An 18,292-nucleotide genomic window follows, 5' to 3' on the forward strand; every position below is an offset into this window, starting at 1 on the left:
ACATTGCTAGCAATGTGAGTGAGGGCTGGTGGAGTAAAGGCACTTTAGTATAATTTTGATTATTCTATGTGTGCTTATGTGGAGCTGAATGCTAAGATGTTCCCCTAGTATCTTAGTATGAGCACTGTGTATATATACTTAGTTTCTTTAAATATACTATATAATTCCATACAAAATGAATAGTTTGGTGACTATTGCATTTCAAAATACTTTATTAGAGGATCTACACATGTTCTGCAGAGTTATCCATGGCAGTTTTTAATAAAAAGTTAATTGAAAAGCAAATGTCTTACGCCAACATTCTATATCTTCCCAAGATGCATGCTGTTACATGGTAAAACGTGGCTTTTTTCATTCATTTTGCATATTTCCAGAATTTCTCGTGCTCTAAATATTACATTGAAAATAAAATTAGTTGACAAAAGAGTTTTATTAGAATTATCTTATTTCTTTATTAATCCAATTTTATAAAAGCAACTCTGAGCAGTGCACACCAATCTTCTCTCAAACACCCCAATGTTTTACATTGCAATAACATTTCCAAAAGACTTTTGCAGCAGTTTTTAACAAAAGAATGCAAATGTTACTCATAACCCCATTCAAACAATAACTCAGCAAAGGAGTTCAAAGTAGGTCTGGGAACATGGGAGTGAAAGAGCAAGATTTTCTGGAATTTCCAGGCTTTTGCTACCTCAAAAGTAACTTGGGCAACAGTTTTGTTTTATTAAAATCCCAGAAAGGAATCAGGAGAATTTTCTTTTGTCAGCTTCAGGTATGCAACCAAGCAACCCAATGCAAGTCCCTTTCAAGGGAATGAAGGGCTTTGGCACCCACAGGATCATTCATATACCATTCCGACCAGAAGGTAGTACTCAGCCAGTTCTCTCCAGTTTGGGCGAACCGATAGTGACAGTTGCAGGAGGCTCTGCTCACCCGCCCCGACGTAATGAGTGAGCACTGCACATGCATGTGCTCACATTTGCAAACCAGTAGGGAAGGTAAATTAATCCACCTCTGATTCTGACCTATAATTATTGCAACCTGCCTAGCAGCCACCATCAATGTAAATATCCCAGCAGTAAATTGTCACAACATTTAATCAAACATATCTGGGTCATTTGAAATGGATATCACACACCTTCCCATTTTATCCTATCCTTCCATGGACAATCATCCAAAGGGCTTGTATTTATCCCTGGACTTTTAATTTTTAGTTGAGTTATTATCATTATTGCTTATATAAAGGACAAGAAAATTTAAATCAAATAATAAAATACCAATACCAAATCAAGACTAACCACATTGTTATATGGCTAGAAAATCACAGCAGAGAAATTAACTTACTTCTTGTTTTCACGATTCTGATCCGAATTTTGTAAGATGGTATTTTGGATATTTCAGGTTTCTTAGACTCCTTTTCAGCACTCTTACCTGTTTAACTTTTACAAGAAAAAATAACTATTTCTAAAACTGCACATTTTCTTTTCTTTTTTTATCTTTCCTTTTTTTAGAACTATGGGTTTAGATCCATTTGTTGTTTTAGAAATGGCTAGTACATACTATATAAAGTAAAAAGTTGTAATAACATTATCTTATTCTATTGTGCTAAAAGAGTCGGAAGCCAATGTTTTTTTTTTTCTTTTTCCCTCTTAACACTACCCTTCTTTTTCCCTCTTCCTTCCTCATTTTCCAATATTTCACCTTTTTTTGTATATCTTCATAATATTATGTCTGTCTGGTTTGGCTCTGTGACCAAACAAGACAGACAGACACAGACTTCAATGGATAATTAGAACTGCAGAAAAACAATTGCTACCAACCTGGCTTCCATTGAGGACCTGTATACTGCACAAGTCAAAAGAGGGCTGTGAAAGTATCTACAGACCCTCACATCCTGGAATTGTTTCAACTTCTAGCCTCAAAATGATGCTATAGGGCACTGCATACCAGAACAACTAGACAGAAAACAGTTTTTCCCCGAATGCCTTCACTCTGCTAAACAACTAATTCCCATAACACTGTCAAACTATTTATTAAGACTATATTACTATTTATTCTTCTCATCCTTCCTATTACCTATCTCCTCCCACTTATGAATATAACCTTGTTGCTTGTATCTTTACTATTTATATTGTTTTATTTGTTTCCTAGTATGATTTGATTGCTTATTTAGTAACCTATGACTATCACTAAGTGTTGTATCTTATGATTCTTGATGAATGTATTTTTTCGTTTTATGTACACTGAGAGTATATGTACCAAAGACAAATTCCTTGTGTGTCTAATCACACTTGGCCAATAAAGACTTCTATTCTATACCCATGGCACATTTTCTGTTTTGAAGAAATATTCCAAAAACTACAACTCAATAGCTAACAAAACCATTGAAGATTGCAAAAGGAAACCACTGCAAAAGGAAAAAGTATTTGTTTATCAAAGCGTTCATATTTTAATTCAGCTTTCAATATATATATCTGGGGACCTCAGCCTATATGATGAAAAATAAATGAAAGGACCCACTTGCAGGAGCATAATACCTGTCAGAAAAGCAACATTAATCACTGCCTCTGGTCCAAATTTGAAACTCTTAGCATTTAAAAAATGTTTAGGCTGCTTAGCATTTAAAAATGGCCCAAGGAAGTTTTTTAAAAAGCAACTGAAAACAGAAATCATAGATAATAAACCACTATTATAAACCACTATAATAAACCATATTTATTAGTGAAATGAACTCTGGGGAATGTCATTTGAGACTATGACTACATACTTTTTACTTTCATGCCACTAGTCTCTTCAGAATAGGTCTGAAGTTGAATGCAGCAACAGATATCATATCCTTATGTAATGACCATGTGTGACATTACATACTTATACACACACATAAATACTGTTTTCTATTTATTTGGGTGCTTGTTTGGTTATCTACTGCTTATAGACATATACTGCCTCAATGAACGCAGAAGTATGATTTGCCTTCTATTGCCAGATTCCGTTTCAAATATGCTCTAATGGGGCAGTGGCATGGCTAGCAAAATGTCAGTGTATATTGCTATCTTGCATTGCATTATACAAAAGATAGTTCACCAATAAAAAAGTAATACTTCTCTTCCCATACCACATGTATTGCAAGCCTTTTTAGAAAATGAGGGGGTTCCAAAGCACTTTCTCAGTTGGTTATGGAATTTCTCCAGTTCAAAGAAAATAAACTAATACACATTCTTGGTCATCTTGTGGCCAAATTATTCAGGACTTTACCTTTTAGTATTTTATTTATATTTAAAATATTATAATGGAACTACATTTTTACTGGAGAAAGCAGCATAGGATAGAGGGGCTGTTTAATTTGATCTTTTAAAAAATCAAACAAAAATAAGTGCAAACGGTAGCATTTGCACAATACATGTAGTCCTGTATACAACCAAACCCAAAATTTCTATGGCTAAACAAGGCAATTGTTATGTTTTGCCCCATTTTACAACCTTTTTTGCAATAGTTGTTAAATGAATCCCTGCAGTTATTACGTTAATAACATGCTTGTTAATAGCAATAGCAATAGCAGTTAGACTTATATACCGCTTCATAGGGCTTTCAGCCCTCTCTAAGCGGTTTACAGAGTCAGCATATTGCCCCCAACAACAATCCAGGTCCTCATTTTACCCACCTCGGAAGGATGGAAGGCTGAGTCAACCCTGAGCCGGTGAGATTTGAACAGCCGAATTGCAGAACTGCAGTCAGCTGAAGTAGCCTGCAGTGCTGCATTTAACCACTGCGCCACCTCGGCTCTCTAAGTAAATCTGGCTTCCTCATTGACTGCTTGTCAGATCACCAAAGATGATCACATGACCTTGGGACACTGCAACCATCATAAATATGAGCCAGTTGCCAAACGTTTGAATTTTGATCACATGTCCATGGGGATGCTGTAGTAGTCGTTTTAAGTGTGAAAAACAATCGTAAGTTGCTTTTTTCAAGTATTGTTGTAAATTCAAATGGTCACTAAACAAATGATTGTAAGTCGAGGACCACAAGTAATGTTTCTAATGGGGAAATATGAAGGCTAAATATAAACACTAAAGCTCCATTTGAATTGTGGGCAAATATGCTTGCTGGCTGTGACTTAAAGTCAGCCATACGTAACTGTACTCCAGTAATAGCTGGATTTTTTCCCATTTCCAATAATTTTTGGATTAGTTTGTATTCAAGCATCCCTTTACAAAGAAAAGATGCTACTCCAGTTGTGTACTAAACAAAAAGACTGTTTACTGTCAATGAATTTTTGGGGAACTATTTCTTTAAATCTGATGTAATGCTACTTCATATTTAAAGTCCATAATTACAGATACACATTTCAGGTGTAAGGCCCATAATTATATACACAAAGATATTCACAAAGACCTGTAGAATATAACAAACATACTTTCCATTGCTTTCAATTCTTTCTGTTGCCCTGTTGTATTTAGTTCTGGCAAGTGAATTTCTCTTTTCTCACATCTTGAAATGTTGCGTTTCTTCCTGTTTATGTTCACCATTTGATCAATTTGAGCAGCTCTTTCATACAGGGATACTTTCTCCATTTGGTTCTAAACATGGAATAATTATGCATCCAAGGAAACATCTATACCATGATTATAATATAATTTATATCAAATCAGCAACACAACACTTCAGGAACAATTGTACATACAACACCACCAGATGCCGCGCACAAACCTCATTTTAAGAAAATAAAAAAGAATTTTAAAAAATTAACTCATCAGATATATAAGAAATTGACCCTAGTCATGCAAGATAACTATTCTTGGAAGACATCTTTGAGAATTCATTAAGATTTAATTTTTTAAATTATTTTTATTCATTTCTGCCTTTCCTGTAACATACTAAAAATCTTTCCTTTATTTAGAGAAAGCTTATATCAATAGGAAGTAGAAGTTCTTTAAAAAATATTGGGCAAACTAAATCAATGTATTTGGTGCTTTAGTAACTGACAGCATTCAGCATTATGTCTCTGAAAAATCCAACAATACAGTACTTGCTTGGTTTACATTTTCTACTAAGATTTGTTTATTTTACCTGCTAAAAAATAAGAAGCAGCAACTTCCTTTGAAAAAAATGGGAAAGCCAAGGTAATTTTTGAAATGTGTTTCCAAGCATATTTCTCTAAAATAATTATTTAACTGGCACACCAAAGGCTATGAATCAGAATTCAATAGTCAATCTTTAAAAATTTTGCTACTTTCAGCTATCACATTCAAATAGGCCTTTTCTGTAACCAAAACCACCAAAAAAAGCCAAAGAGATAGTCAGTGACAGTTATTTATTTTCCAATTCAGATCATAGGAACAAGCTATGGTCCAGAGGCCAGGAAAATGTAGACATCAACCTGTCCATTTAACATTAAGTTGTTTACTCATTTTTAGAAGCCTGAAAAAATGCAAACATTTTACAATGGAATATAATTGAATTGGAATAAACTCCAGGCTATACTAGAACAACAGAACCTATTGGATGTTTTAACACTGGGGATGAACCAGTGGTGCTATTCAGTTGGTTCTATCAGGTTCAGGCAAACGGTAGCAGTGGCTGCGGGAGGCTCCGCCTACCCGCTCGGACATCATCATGTCTGATTTTTGACACTCTGTGCATGCTCAGAAGGTACCGCGCATGCATAGAGGTGCACACACACATTTGCAAACCAGTAGCAAAAGTAAGTTGATTACATCCCTGGGATGAACAAAGATGGACTTCATTTAGCAACCTCAACTGAAACCAATAACTCAGATGTTAAGCAAAGCAGTCCCTAGGTGAAAAATCATGTGACCTCAACAGTGCTCATCATTTGATTTCAGCTTTCTTTTAGTGGCAGAAAATATGACTCAAAACAGCTAGGTGAATCCAAACAATGAGGAAAATTTCCAGAATTCAATTTACAAGGAAGCTGGGTAAAAGGAAAAATCTTATGGCCCATTTTTCCTTCTTCCCTCCCCACACTTGGATAATTAGCAAGAAAAGAACTAAGAACTATTTGCATTAATTGGATAGGAAGGGATTACAAGAGAGTAGGTTAGCATACAATGGGGAATACACATCTAAAGGAAGGTGCTAGCACTTTTCCTATCAAGCTCATGGCTGCCAGCTTCCTAGAGGCAAAAGAATCTTCAATGTGAAATTAGTTAGGGTCTGGTTATTGTCCGGCAGCAGTGCAAGCCCATTGGACAGTTCCAATCAACTAATGAAAGTCACAGAGCTGAGTTTGTTAACTTGAGGTTAGCACCTTCTGGAGAGATACTGCATTGTGGAGAAAAGCATCTCAAGAAGAGATAGCTTGCTTAAATAATAATCTCTCCGCCCTGCTGGGGACAACAAATAAAAACAAAAGAAACAAGTCAGGTGTAGACAATCCAATATTGTACTAGTTGACTATAATAGCAAATGTGACTGAGAAACAATGCGAAGGTCATATATGCAGATATTGGCTGCAAAGTTCCTTTTTTTATCACCATTGTAACTGCAAGTGGTCATAGTAAGAGGCAATTGCTAAATGTGATTACCTATACAGCAATCAAAACACTACAAAAGTCAGCAAGTATAATATTGACAAATTTGCTTGAGTCTAGCTGAAATCAGAAGTGGCATTATTTCCTCACTGATTTAAAAGGGCATAGGAGGTGTTTTTTAATGTATTCAAATATGAGACCATCAAATAGGAATACTGATTTTAAGATACATAAGCCTCCAAATAGGACGTATCCTGATTTGTTTTTTTTTAAATCCCACCTTTATTACCTTATAAAGGTAGTGAACATAACTAATACTCCTTCCTGCTCCTATTTTTCCCATGACAACAGCCCTGTGAGGTAAGTTCAGCTAAGAGAGAGTGACTGGCCTAAAGTCACTCAGCTGGTTTTTCATACCTAAGGTAGATGAACCTCCTTCCTGCTTTACCTGTAGCTGGGCTATAAACCATGTTTAAACAAAAAAAAATAGTTTGTCAAATCTAGTATAGCTTAAAATTAATTGGAAAATAATTTGATTTATAATTGTTTTAGTGCATGAACTATAGTATTTTACAAAATATTTTTTTATCATTACTTGAGTCAGAACTCCATCTTCTGACGACTGTTTGAACCTATTTGTCCTACTGATGGCCAAGGACTTCGCCGTTTCTTTGCTTTTTCTGGAAGTCTGATAAAGAAAGAATACATTTATTCTTGGACAATAATTGAGCACTTGAGAGTGTAATGTTTTCCTCCAAAATGAAATTAAAAAACATGTTTCATATATCATTTTAAAACATTTATCCTGAAAAGATGATTTTTAAATAAGGAGTCAAAAACATATTTAAATCTATGAATTAAAAAATCCTACTCTTTAAAGCTTTGAATGAGGCCTGAGGGTTGACTGAGATGTTTTCCTTCTATTAATAGAAATTGTTGGTTGGTGGGAATGGAAGTTACTCTTATTCCCAGGATCTAATTTTGTGATGTTTATGAATGCAATATTATAATTACATGTTGTATAGTATAGTATTAATCCAAGTTATGGAGAGGAAATAAAACATTGCTTCAGGTTGGTTGTGATTGAGGAAGCCTATAAACCCTATAAAATGAATAAAAATTAATACCCTTTCCTATCCTCCATCCAACTCTCCCCTATACATGGCCAGCATTCAGTTTTCCAATCGATACCTTGAATTAGGACACAGGAAATGTGAACTGAAATTCGCAGTAAGATTTCCACAGTTTGGATGTATCCGTGGCATTGTTGTACAGGGTGTCTGTGGAGCTTCATCCTTCATCCCACCAGCATCAATGCCAACTGTTATCAAGCTGGTACCATCACCAATTGTGGGTTTGTTCTCATAAGGTAAGTTTAGAGCATTCTGAGACAAAGTCACCCACTGTGAAACAGCATCTTCTTGTTCATTTCTTTTAAGCTCTGAAATTTCAGATTTTCCCCCTTTCACTTTAATACCTTTGATCTTCATCTCCTTTGACTTTCTGTCTTTTTCCATTTCCTAAAACAGGTAATACATTCAAACTTTGTGCAAATACATCTACTCATACTATACAATGTGAAACATGTTTATGAAATTCATTGAAAAATGAAACTGTTCAAATCATTTCGGAACATGAATTTAAAAGTAGTTATTTTGGTAGATAACAACATAAGGAAGGCCCTGCTTTATTTACTCATAGTTTCAATAGATAAACCTGTGTAAATTTTACATAATCTTCTAATCCAGAATACTAACTCAACAACTATGGAACACTAACTTTGATAGATGAAATGTCATCTTGCCAGTAGAATCCATGAACCTGATTCTCTGGATAATATGCTGGGAGTATTAACTGTGGAATTCTCTTACTAAAATAATTGAGAATATTTTCTTTACAGGGATACTGCATTAAACAATCTTTTAACACTTTAAAGCTAATACATTTGTTACATCAAAATACTGTCGCACAAATCCATTTCATCAGGTGATTGTAACAAACTTATATGTTTTTGGGGGTTGCAAAACTCTTTGTTGGTTTTGCTGCAAAAAACATGCCAGCTATTCCTCTGGAGCTCGCTACACCGAAAACAATATTGGAAATATTTCTTCAGTTATAAAGGCATTTTATTTTACAATTAATGTAATTGAAAAAAAAGCAGTTTAGAGCTCTCAGTTCAGTAATATTAGAAAAACTAGACCTGAGATTTTCTTATTAACGTTAAATTGTTTGCCTTACAGCCTAATTAAGCAGCCTATTATAAAACCAATTCTAGTGTAAATCAATTATCTAGAATGAACCTAATGCCAATAATTTGGTATCACATTCTATCACATTGTATTTTTAGGATATCTTATTATTACCAATATAGACTTCCAATTTTATGTCTCCCAATTTCTAGCCTGATGCCATAGCCACTACACTAAATGTTTATTATCTATTTTAATACATGTTTTAACCAATGGCTTTGATATTTTATTTGTACACCACTCAGAGTCCCTCTGTGTGGGAGTTGGATGGTTTCTTAAATAAACGAGGGTGAAGATTCGTTCTCCGAGCTTGTGGGTTGGTTTCCAAATATTTCATTACGAAGCTAGGTAACATCTTCAGCAGAGTTTAGGGAATGTCAGTGTTGATATTCTTCTGTTTATAAGGGCTTCGTATGGTCAATAAGTCTTGTGATGGGTAAGTTGTGGGTGTGTCAAATGAGGAATCTTGTAATGGCTATTGTGATAAGTCAGATGTGAGTTATCAGTGAGAGTCTTGTGATGGGTCTTAAATTCACAATTCTTTAATCAAAATTCTTAATTAAGCCTTGTTTAACTTGATATTCATGAGCTTTTTTGAGCAAAAATTCCCACAATTTTGGGAGTTGTAATTGCCAATAGACCTGACTTGTTGAGATAAGACTAAATCACTGTATTAAGAGAAGAATAAATTAATTTGTATGGAAATTAATTTAATATAACTATAAAATATGATTAAATAAACCATACATAAAGCAATATAATGGTACAGTATATCTGTAGATATTTAACAGATAATTTGTATATGTTATATGTTGTGTCATAGATCAAACATTTTAAAAGAATAATCATAAATCATTCTTACCTTTACAGTTACAGGACCATTCTGAGACATGTTAATATGAACTATTCTCTTTTCATCTTTGATTTGTTCCATCTCTTTGTTATTGTCTCTGAATTTTGAAAGATAATTCAGCTTTGCTTCTTGTAGTAATTTGCTTTTCAATTCTGGTAGGAATCTGATATGAAAAACGACATTATTTAAATTACACTGACAATTTCAAATATAATCTTCTCCAGTTGCTTGATTCCCTACAACAATTTGGTTCTTCCTACTTTCCCAACCACCTACTTCTTTCTAGAGACGAAACTATTGTATATGCAATAAAGTAAGCATAATTCATAGAGAAATTAATGCAATAGACAGTTCACATAAATTTCAGTATCCAGCTTCAGTTACTGCCATATATCTACACTCTATACAAAGCAAATATACTGTACAAAGCATACAAATGACAACACATGTTCTCTATATCATAGATTTGATCTCGCTGGAAAAGACTTAAAGGATTTGCTGGTGTGCTCTCTTTCCATGTTAAATATTTACTTCTCAGTACAAAATATATGTTCTCTTTCCAATTCTCTTTCAATCTTGACAAATTATGCACTGTTTTATGTGTTGTGTTTAAAAATCAGGATTCTTTCTTGTCCCTTTAGCAAAACCATTTTGAAGTTTGAAAAACAGAACAAGTTCCTAGACAGATTTGCAACAAATTCATTATTCATTCAGTTTTTTCATCTAATACCTAAGATTATTATGTCATCCATGGATACATTCCAAACTATAAGGGTCTGCAAAATAAAAAAAAAGATTTTCACACTGGCTTGTGATTCAAGCTTTCCTTCTATACATTCCATTCATTCAAGCTAATTACTAAAATTGTATTTGAAACCATCAGAATATATGCTTTTTGGGGTGACAAGCTAGACAAGGCTAGTAAACTTTCTAATATAGATACATAACCCATCTTTTGGACAAAGGCAGTAAAACCTTCTTCCATTGTTTATAGCCTTTCTATTGAAAAGATACTGCTTTTCTTTCATCCATATTGTGTTTAAATGGTAAGCCATTGGTTGAAACTGAGAACATCTTATTCATTGATCCCTTTTTCTTCTCAGAAAATGAATCAAGCTTCTAACAATATACTTTCTTAGAAAAAAACCAACCACCTGTCTCGTGATGGGACATTCTCTTGTATAGATTATGTTTTCATCCTTCCAAGATGTCTGTAAGACTCAGAGAGGTTTTTTTCAGCACTTGTGTTCACTTTTTTTCATTCTTGAGCCCAATTTGTTCAATAGCAGATATGCAAAAACACAGCTCTCCAAAACCAGTAACCTGGGCCCTGAGATCTGGGTTCAAAAAGTAAGGTTTTTCTTCCTTTTTCATAGGACTAATTCTTCCAATGGGCATTAATATCTTCCTTTTCCTCGTATTAGATTCTAAGTGCAAATCACTCTCTGTAGAAAAGGTTTCCCTGTCTGAGGATATAATTTTCAGATTTGAGCTCTGAACCCTGTCAATTAAGTACATCCCGGAAGCAAGAACATGAGATAAAACAAGAACAATAAGATAATTCTCTACCTCTTTTTCCCAGGCTAATTCCTAGAAACTTGGCTAATTAGGAAGTTTTGGGAGAAAAAAACTATTAAATACCCTCATGTTCACATTGTTCTGGAATTCCTCAGTTACCATCATTCACATTACTGCCTCTGGCCCACCTTTCAAATACCCTTTTGCCCCCCCAGATTTCTTTCAGCTGAAAAAGCCAGAATACCCAGGCAAAGCCACACCAGATAGAAATTTTTAAAAGTAGTAAACACCTAGAAATCTGGAGAGTACTAGTTAGGGAGGGATGTTCTGATCTACAGAGTACTGGGACATTGAATTACAGCAATCCCACAGTAATTGCATTTCAAATTGCTCTGTTTTGTATCTAGAACATGTGAAGAAAATAAGGTTTCCAAGAAATCAGATATTACGCATGAGAAAAATATAGCATCTCAGCAACACAAGCAGTATTGTGGTGGAGATTTGACCCTCTCCAATCAATAAATTAACAGCAATTTTACATCTGTCATACAAAAAAAGCCAACCATCTCAAAAAGCTCTTTGATTAAATGCTGAATGTTATATCCAAATAGCTTACTTTTCAACAAAACCATCTCTGGTGAAATATTCATGCTGTAGCAAATCAGCAGATGATATCCTGTCTGCAGGATCCATTTGTAAACAAGCCTAGTAAATAAAAATTATTATGTTAGAAATAATATACTACAGAAGAATGTTGTGTAATAAAGTTTGTATTATATTTTTTCTATTGTTTAAAAATGTAAATGTAATTGTCCTTTAGTTTCAATAATGAGTATCTCTTTATTGCCAGAAAAATCTTGCTCAATTTTTCTCTACAAAAATTCATATATTAGTACACTGATATGAATAAGTCTCAATTCTTTTAAGACAAATTCTCTCTTGCTTGAAACAGAAAACAGCTATCCTTCTTGTGATCTTTGAAAGGATTTCTAAGAGCATTTTAGGAACACAGGCCTATTTTATAGCATAAAAAATGCAAATTGCTGATAATTTATTGTCTAGAATCCTGCCATCTTACCTAAAGGAAATAAACTTTTCATCTATGAAACAGTTCAGCATATTTTTTTAACAACTGAATTATTTTTTAAAAATCCTAAAATTACAAAAGTAAAGAAAGGACAGCAGATGTTAACAAGAATAGAACCATCTCAGTACCTCACAAGGCCCCTAGAGCCCCAGACCTGATACCAGGTTTTAAGGACTTCCTGAAAATCAACAGGGATGGAATCAGCCTCATGTCAGAGTCCATAATGTAGGCGCCATGGCAGAGAAGGCTCACCACCTGAGACCTGTCAAGTATAGTTCCCTAACATACAAGACCTATACAGATAGTCTTCGACATACGACCACAATTGAACCCAAACTTCCTGTTGTTAAGTAAGACATTTGTTAGGTGGGTTTTGCCGCATTTTATCACTTTTCATGCCTCTGTTGTTAAGTGAATCACTACAGTTAACAACCCAGTTGTTAAGTGAATCTGGCTTCCCCATTGACTTTGCTTGTCAGAAGGTCATAAAAGGGGATCACATGACCTTGGGGGACAGCAATCAACATAAATATGAACTAAGCATCCAAATTTTGCTCACATGATCATTGGGATGCTGCAAACATCCTAAGTGTGAACAATGGTCATAAGTAACTTTGAACGGTCACTAAATGAACTGCTGTAAGTAGAGGACCCCCTGTATAGCATGCCTCTCTTGGAGGATCTGATTGAATTATCAGATATAATTGAAGAGAGGCTGTCCCTCAAATAACCAGGCTGAAAGATTTTAAAAGTAGAAAACAGCACCTTGAATTGGATCCGGAAGCAGACTGGTAATCAATGCAGCTCAGGGAAATGATGTTCTAAAGGCACACATAACTACCCTGCTTCGCCATTTTGCACCAACTAAAGCTTTCAGATACTCTTCAAGGAGAACCCCGTGTAGAATGCATTAGATAAGTCCAGTCAGGAGATGACCAAAGCATACGTGACAACAAGCAGAGCCCCTGATCTAGGAATAGGTGTAAAACAAAGATGTGCAATGGTCCTTCTAGCCATGACTTCCATCTATTCTTTGAGCAGGAATCATGAGTCCAGGAGGACCTCCAAGTTGTACAGAAGTCTGTTTGGGGCAGTGCGTCAAAGATGGTATAGCTTTACAGCCAACAGGCCCCAAAACCCAGTCACTCAGTCTTGTAAAGATTCAGCTACTTTTGTTCCCCATCCACATATTCACAGCCTCTAGATACCAAGATAAGATGTCTATGGTATTGCTTAATTCACCAGAGGCAAAGATATATCATCAGTGTATTGATGATACCCACCCAATGGCAATGGATGAGCTCTCCCAGCAGCTTCATGTAGATGTTGAATAGGAGAAGAGAGAGCACCAAACCCTGTGTCACCCCATATAGTAGCTTCCAAGGGCAAGATCCCCCTCCCCTCATCACCACTAACAGGAATTAATTCTGGAGAAAGGAGATGAACCAGTACAACACAGTGTCACCTGCCCTCAATCCTCTGAGCTGATCTATCAGGATACCATGGTATATCAAAGGGTTGAGTAGGGCAAGGATGGATGTTCTCATAAAAGCCTCAGCTAACATTCTTAATTTTCAAACAATTCTTAACTTTTTTCTGAGGAAATGCTGTTTTTCTCTTTCTTAGCGCATTAGCTGATTCAAAAAGTGAATCAAATTTTCTGATAGCGCCAGGGATAAATTCAAACATCAAAAAGAATGATAACCTCTCATCTGGGCTATTGATGATAACTTAGCAATTCTGCCTTTCTCAGCTAGAGGCCCTAGATGTGGATGTCACCATCCATATCCAGGGTAACGCTATCCAAGGATTATGAATGTAGTCCAAAACACCCAAAGAGTGCAATGCTGGGGGAAGCCTACCTAATTTTTATTCCAGAGCATTATTTATTGCAAACCTAGAAACAGTAAGAAATGTGCAAGAAGGAATCTAAAACAAAGGGGCAAACTGGATGTTATGCTGAATTTATAATTAGGAAACACATTTGCAATTTGTTTATACGCACAGCCAGTTTTAATTAGGAGGACTACAGCACTTGATCTTTCTTTTCCCAACTACATTCCCAATTATAATTGGCCATTTATGCCCTTAGTCGCTCTGAATGATTTCCATCCCCACCACAAAATTGGGGGGGGGGGGGGGGGCGTCTCCTATGTTAAGGCAGACTGTGAAAAAACTAGTCTCATTCTCATTCCTAATAGCACTTTCCCCCCACTCAAGGCACTAGTTCTGCCACTGTGAACCTGATATCACTGGATTTTCTAAAATGCTGAGACCAGCATGGTTCCCTTCATTCCCAGAAAAAGAAAATCTATTCATATTATCAGGTCCTGTCTTTGAATAGGCAGAACTAGCCAGTCAAGATGAAAATGAAGAAAATGCATAACTTCCACAACCTGCGGCTCATTCAATATCTTGAATTGAACTCCTATAATCCCCAGTTAGCAAAGAAAGCTCTTCTGCCCTTTTAAAAATAAATAAGGGTATTATTCCTGAAGAGTACAGCCCTTGTTTGCCAGGAGTGTTAAAGCTTATATTCTATTAGATGTCACATAATCCTCTGGTTACAAAGTTGCTGATCTTAATAAATTAATGTAAACATATTTAAATTTAACAGCAGTGAACATTTGCAAGAGCTGCCTCACAATCATTTTTCCAAAAGCTGTTTGCAAACAGAATTGATCCTCAATAAGAGCTAATAGCTAGTTGTCTCCCACCCGCCTCTGAGTGTGTGTGTAATAATTCACTAGGAAAAAAATGAACTTAAGAACTTTAGTAAATCTGGGGAAGGAAAAGTTCTTTAGTTTTGAATTTGGCCAAGACAAAAATGTTGCAGAAAAGTCTTCTGCAACCTAGCCAGGCTAATTGTATTCCAGCATATTGGAAGGGTGTCAGGCTGGGGATACTGGCTGAAAACTAGAAACTGTTGGATTGGAAGCAGCCCAAGAGCCTTCAGATGTATGCAGAATTGCTTTGCTGTGTTTATATGGTCCTATTGGTGCAAAGGGGCTTTGCTGGAGGTGGGGTGAGGGTGGCTTTTCGCCATCAAAAAGGTCAGGCATTTCATAAAGTGAGCAATAGGAAAATACTTAATTTGCCCTCTTGCTCTAGCTATATAATTTAAAAGAAAAACAGAGTTGATTGTAAGCTTCATACTCCCCCATCCAAAGTAAGTTAAGAACTGTAATATTATTCCTAGAATTTTTCTCTGCCAGAATCGTAGGGAGAATGTAAAAACATTTCTCAGAAGCAGTGTTATCAATCCAGAAATTGCTTTATACCGGTCAAGGAGCAAGCATTGCTTGAGATGACTAAATTGTTCAGAGTCCCTTAGAACTCTGTGGGTAGCTGACATGATGATACTATGGAATATGAAAGTTAACATAGAGACATCCCAGAATTACAATCTAGCACTTTCTGTATTATCGGTGAAATTTCATATGTACCAGCATTGCATAAAGTAGAAACTGAAGCAAATTTCCATGTTTGGCTAACACATTTTAAATTTGTCAATACCATCATTCTGCTGCTTGCAGCTTTGGTGACCTTTCACTGAATGAATGAATGATAACCCTTCATTTCACTGAAATGAAGTCTATCAGTGCTAAAGGAGTTATTGGCCTCATTACTTTATGCTGAATCAAATACTTCAGACTTTTGTTCAACAATAAATGATAGCTGTACAGTATTATTACAAATGTGCCTGCCACTGCTATTGCCATTAATGATGTAACTGACTCTTTGTTACTATGTGTACAATTCTTTAGATTTAAGATCTGATAAGCAGCCACTGTCTTAAACAATATTTGTAAAATGTAGATTTCAGAAATATAACAGAAAATTTTGAGGAAATCTATATTATGGATGAAAAATTATAAAGAGGCCATCAATCAGCCTTCAGGAAATATGTCATTATGTAATAGATTAAATCAGGTTTCCTCATTTCAATAGGGCCTTTCACAAAGAGTTCAGGAAGTTAAACCATAGCAACTCCCAATCTTATTTGGAATGAGGATACAACAGAATTAGTGACAAGACTACAAAAGCCAATACTATTACGTCTGTGATCTGAGTAATGGTTACCAAAACAGAGAGGAGACATGTGAAAGAAAGCTGATGTAACTTGTCAGATTAGTCACAGCTGCATTGTTACATTGCATAACCACTTAATATACCTGCCTGGGACTTGCATGGCCCAAATATAATAGCAGGTCTTTCCTCTTATTTTAAGCATAACCAATATAAAGTCAAAGAATCACTAAGTTGTAATATGGTTAAGACAAAAAACAAACTATGATAAGCAGAATTGACACAAATTTATTTATTTCTGTATTTCAAGATCAAGAGGATCTACCATATCTCCCTTTTTTTCCCTAGGGAGTGAAATGAAGGAAGCTTAGTGGTTTGGGGGGGGGGGGAAGGCAAATTTTAGGCCAGCACAATTTGCTGATAAGAGTAAATGGGTTCCACTTCAAACAATTTATTCAAGAAAGATATAGAAATAATATGCATACTGAAATTTTCTATAAGCACAAAGAAAATCAGCTTATAATATTTCAGGGAAACCTTTTAGCTAAAATTTTGATTAAACAGAATTAAGATGTTACCCTTAAATTTTCAAATGACTGAAAATAGATTTGCAGATAGCCTCTACTTCTTTAACAAAGGTTTCTTTCCTCATATAAGCAAACAAGATGTGAGTTCAATTATCAGAAGTATCAGAAACATGCAAAAGCACCATTCACTGCTAAACTAATTACAAGACACAAAATAACCCCTCTATTCACCAAATACATCAGGATTCATCCACAACAAATGATCATCCATCATGAAATAGCTATTACTACAATGTATGTACAAACCTTCTCACATCACAAATAAATAAATAGATAAAAGGCTAACAATAATCCTCCAGAATCCTAAATTCCTGCCAAACTATCATGGATTTTTTTAAAAAAAACAATACTTTAGCTGTCTTAAAAATGTTAGACGTTGTTGTATAATTTCAAACTCCCTTTCCTCAGTGAAAAATAAAATTATTTATTTATCTCACAACAGTGACTCTAGGCAGTGTAGAAAGTTTAAAACCAATAATTATTTACAAATTTATTCTGTAATGTTAACTAAAATTTTTAGTAAGAAATAACTAATGATTCAAAGCTAGAAGTGTACAATTTCCAAAATGTTTGTATAAGTGGCCAAAAGGGTTAGTAGAGCATGACAGTTTTACAAAGAGAAAACTAATTAACAAGTTGATTTGGATCCTATTAAAAACTGCAATAAAACCCAAGCTACAAAACAAAAAAGCTATGAAATGGATAGAAAATTGTACAAGTGTCTTTTAATTATTAATATAGATTTGTTAGGAAACATTTTTAAGTTAATTATCTTCCTTGAAAAACAATTGTTTTGAATTTTTATGTATTTTAATCACATTATACTTTTAAAGATGCTGAAACTGTGATCACCAATTCATGCCATAATGAAAAAGAATTAATACTACTAAAGGGTATACGTGTAATTAGTAATAGCATTTTTTAAAGAAAAAGTATGTCTAATTTTGAAGCAGTAGCTTCCAAAATTGTATCTATTGGTTAATAAAAGTTAATAATATTTGAGACTTGTTTTCTGTTTTTGGTAAGATCTTTAAAACCCAAGAAGAAATAGGTAGGCAGGGGGAAAGGTTTTGAACATTAAGTATTTATTAGTATTATAAGTGGCCAGATCATATTGAGCTGCCAATGAAGATACTTTGAAGATAACTTTAATTTTTTCTTTTAATTTTGTTTATTATTATTTTTAACTTGAGAGAAGATGATAGAGAGACTATGTTTCCACTTAGTAAATTCATTTTGATTAATTAGTATCTTCTTGTTTTCAATATTCCTCCTTACTAAAAACATCTCCTATGTTAACATATGCATTACTAGATGTGTATGTTTTCTAAGTAAAGATGAAAATGATCAAAGGATATTTTATCTTCTGTTAGTACAATATCTTGTTTGAACCAAAGTAATGCCAGTTGTGTGCTCTTCATCTTAATATTTAATAATGGTTACTGGTTTCCATAATATTGTGCCAACTTATAATC

General features: G+C 34.7%; 1 protein-coding gene across 1 annotated transcript in view; it reads right to left on the bottom strand.

Annotated features, from left to right (window-relative positions):
- Positions 1–351: 351 nt before the first annotated feature.
- The window catches only part of CDKL3 (cyclin dependent kinase like 3), a 35,696-nt gene continuing 17,755 nt past the window's right edge, over positions 352–18,292 (bottom strand). The window contains 10 exon segments of the mRNA XM_032211417.1: positions 352–385; positions 1,345–1,375; positions 1,378–1,410; positions 1,413–1,439; positions 4,418–4,580; positions 7,090–7,112; positions 7,115–7,182; positions 7,686–8,014; positions 9,606–9,759; positions 11,731–11,819. Of these exon segments, the coding sequence (XP_032067308.1) occupies positions 352–385; positions 1,345–1,375; positions 1,378–1,410; positions 1,413–1,439; positions 4,418–4,580; positions 7,090–7,112; positions 7,115–7,182; positions 7,686–8,014; positions 9,606–9,759; positions 11,731–11,819 (951 nt within the window).

This window comes from Thamnophis elegans, chromosome 2 (assembly GCF_009769535.1).
Source record: "Thamnophis elegans isolate rThaEle1 chromosome 2, rThaEle1.pri, whole genome shotgun sequence".
Taxonomy (NCBI): Eukaryota; Metazoa; Chordata; class Lepidosauria; order Squamata; family Colubridae; genus Thamnophis; species Thamnophis elegans.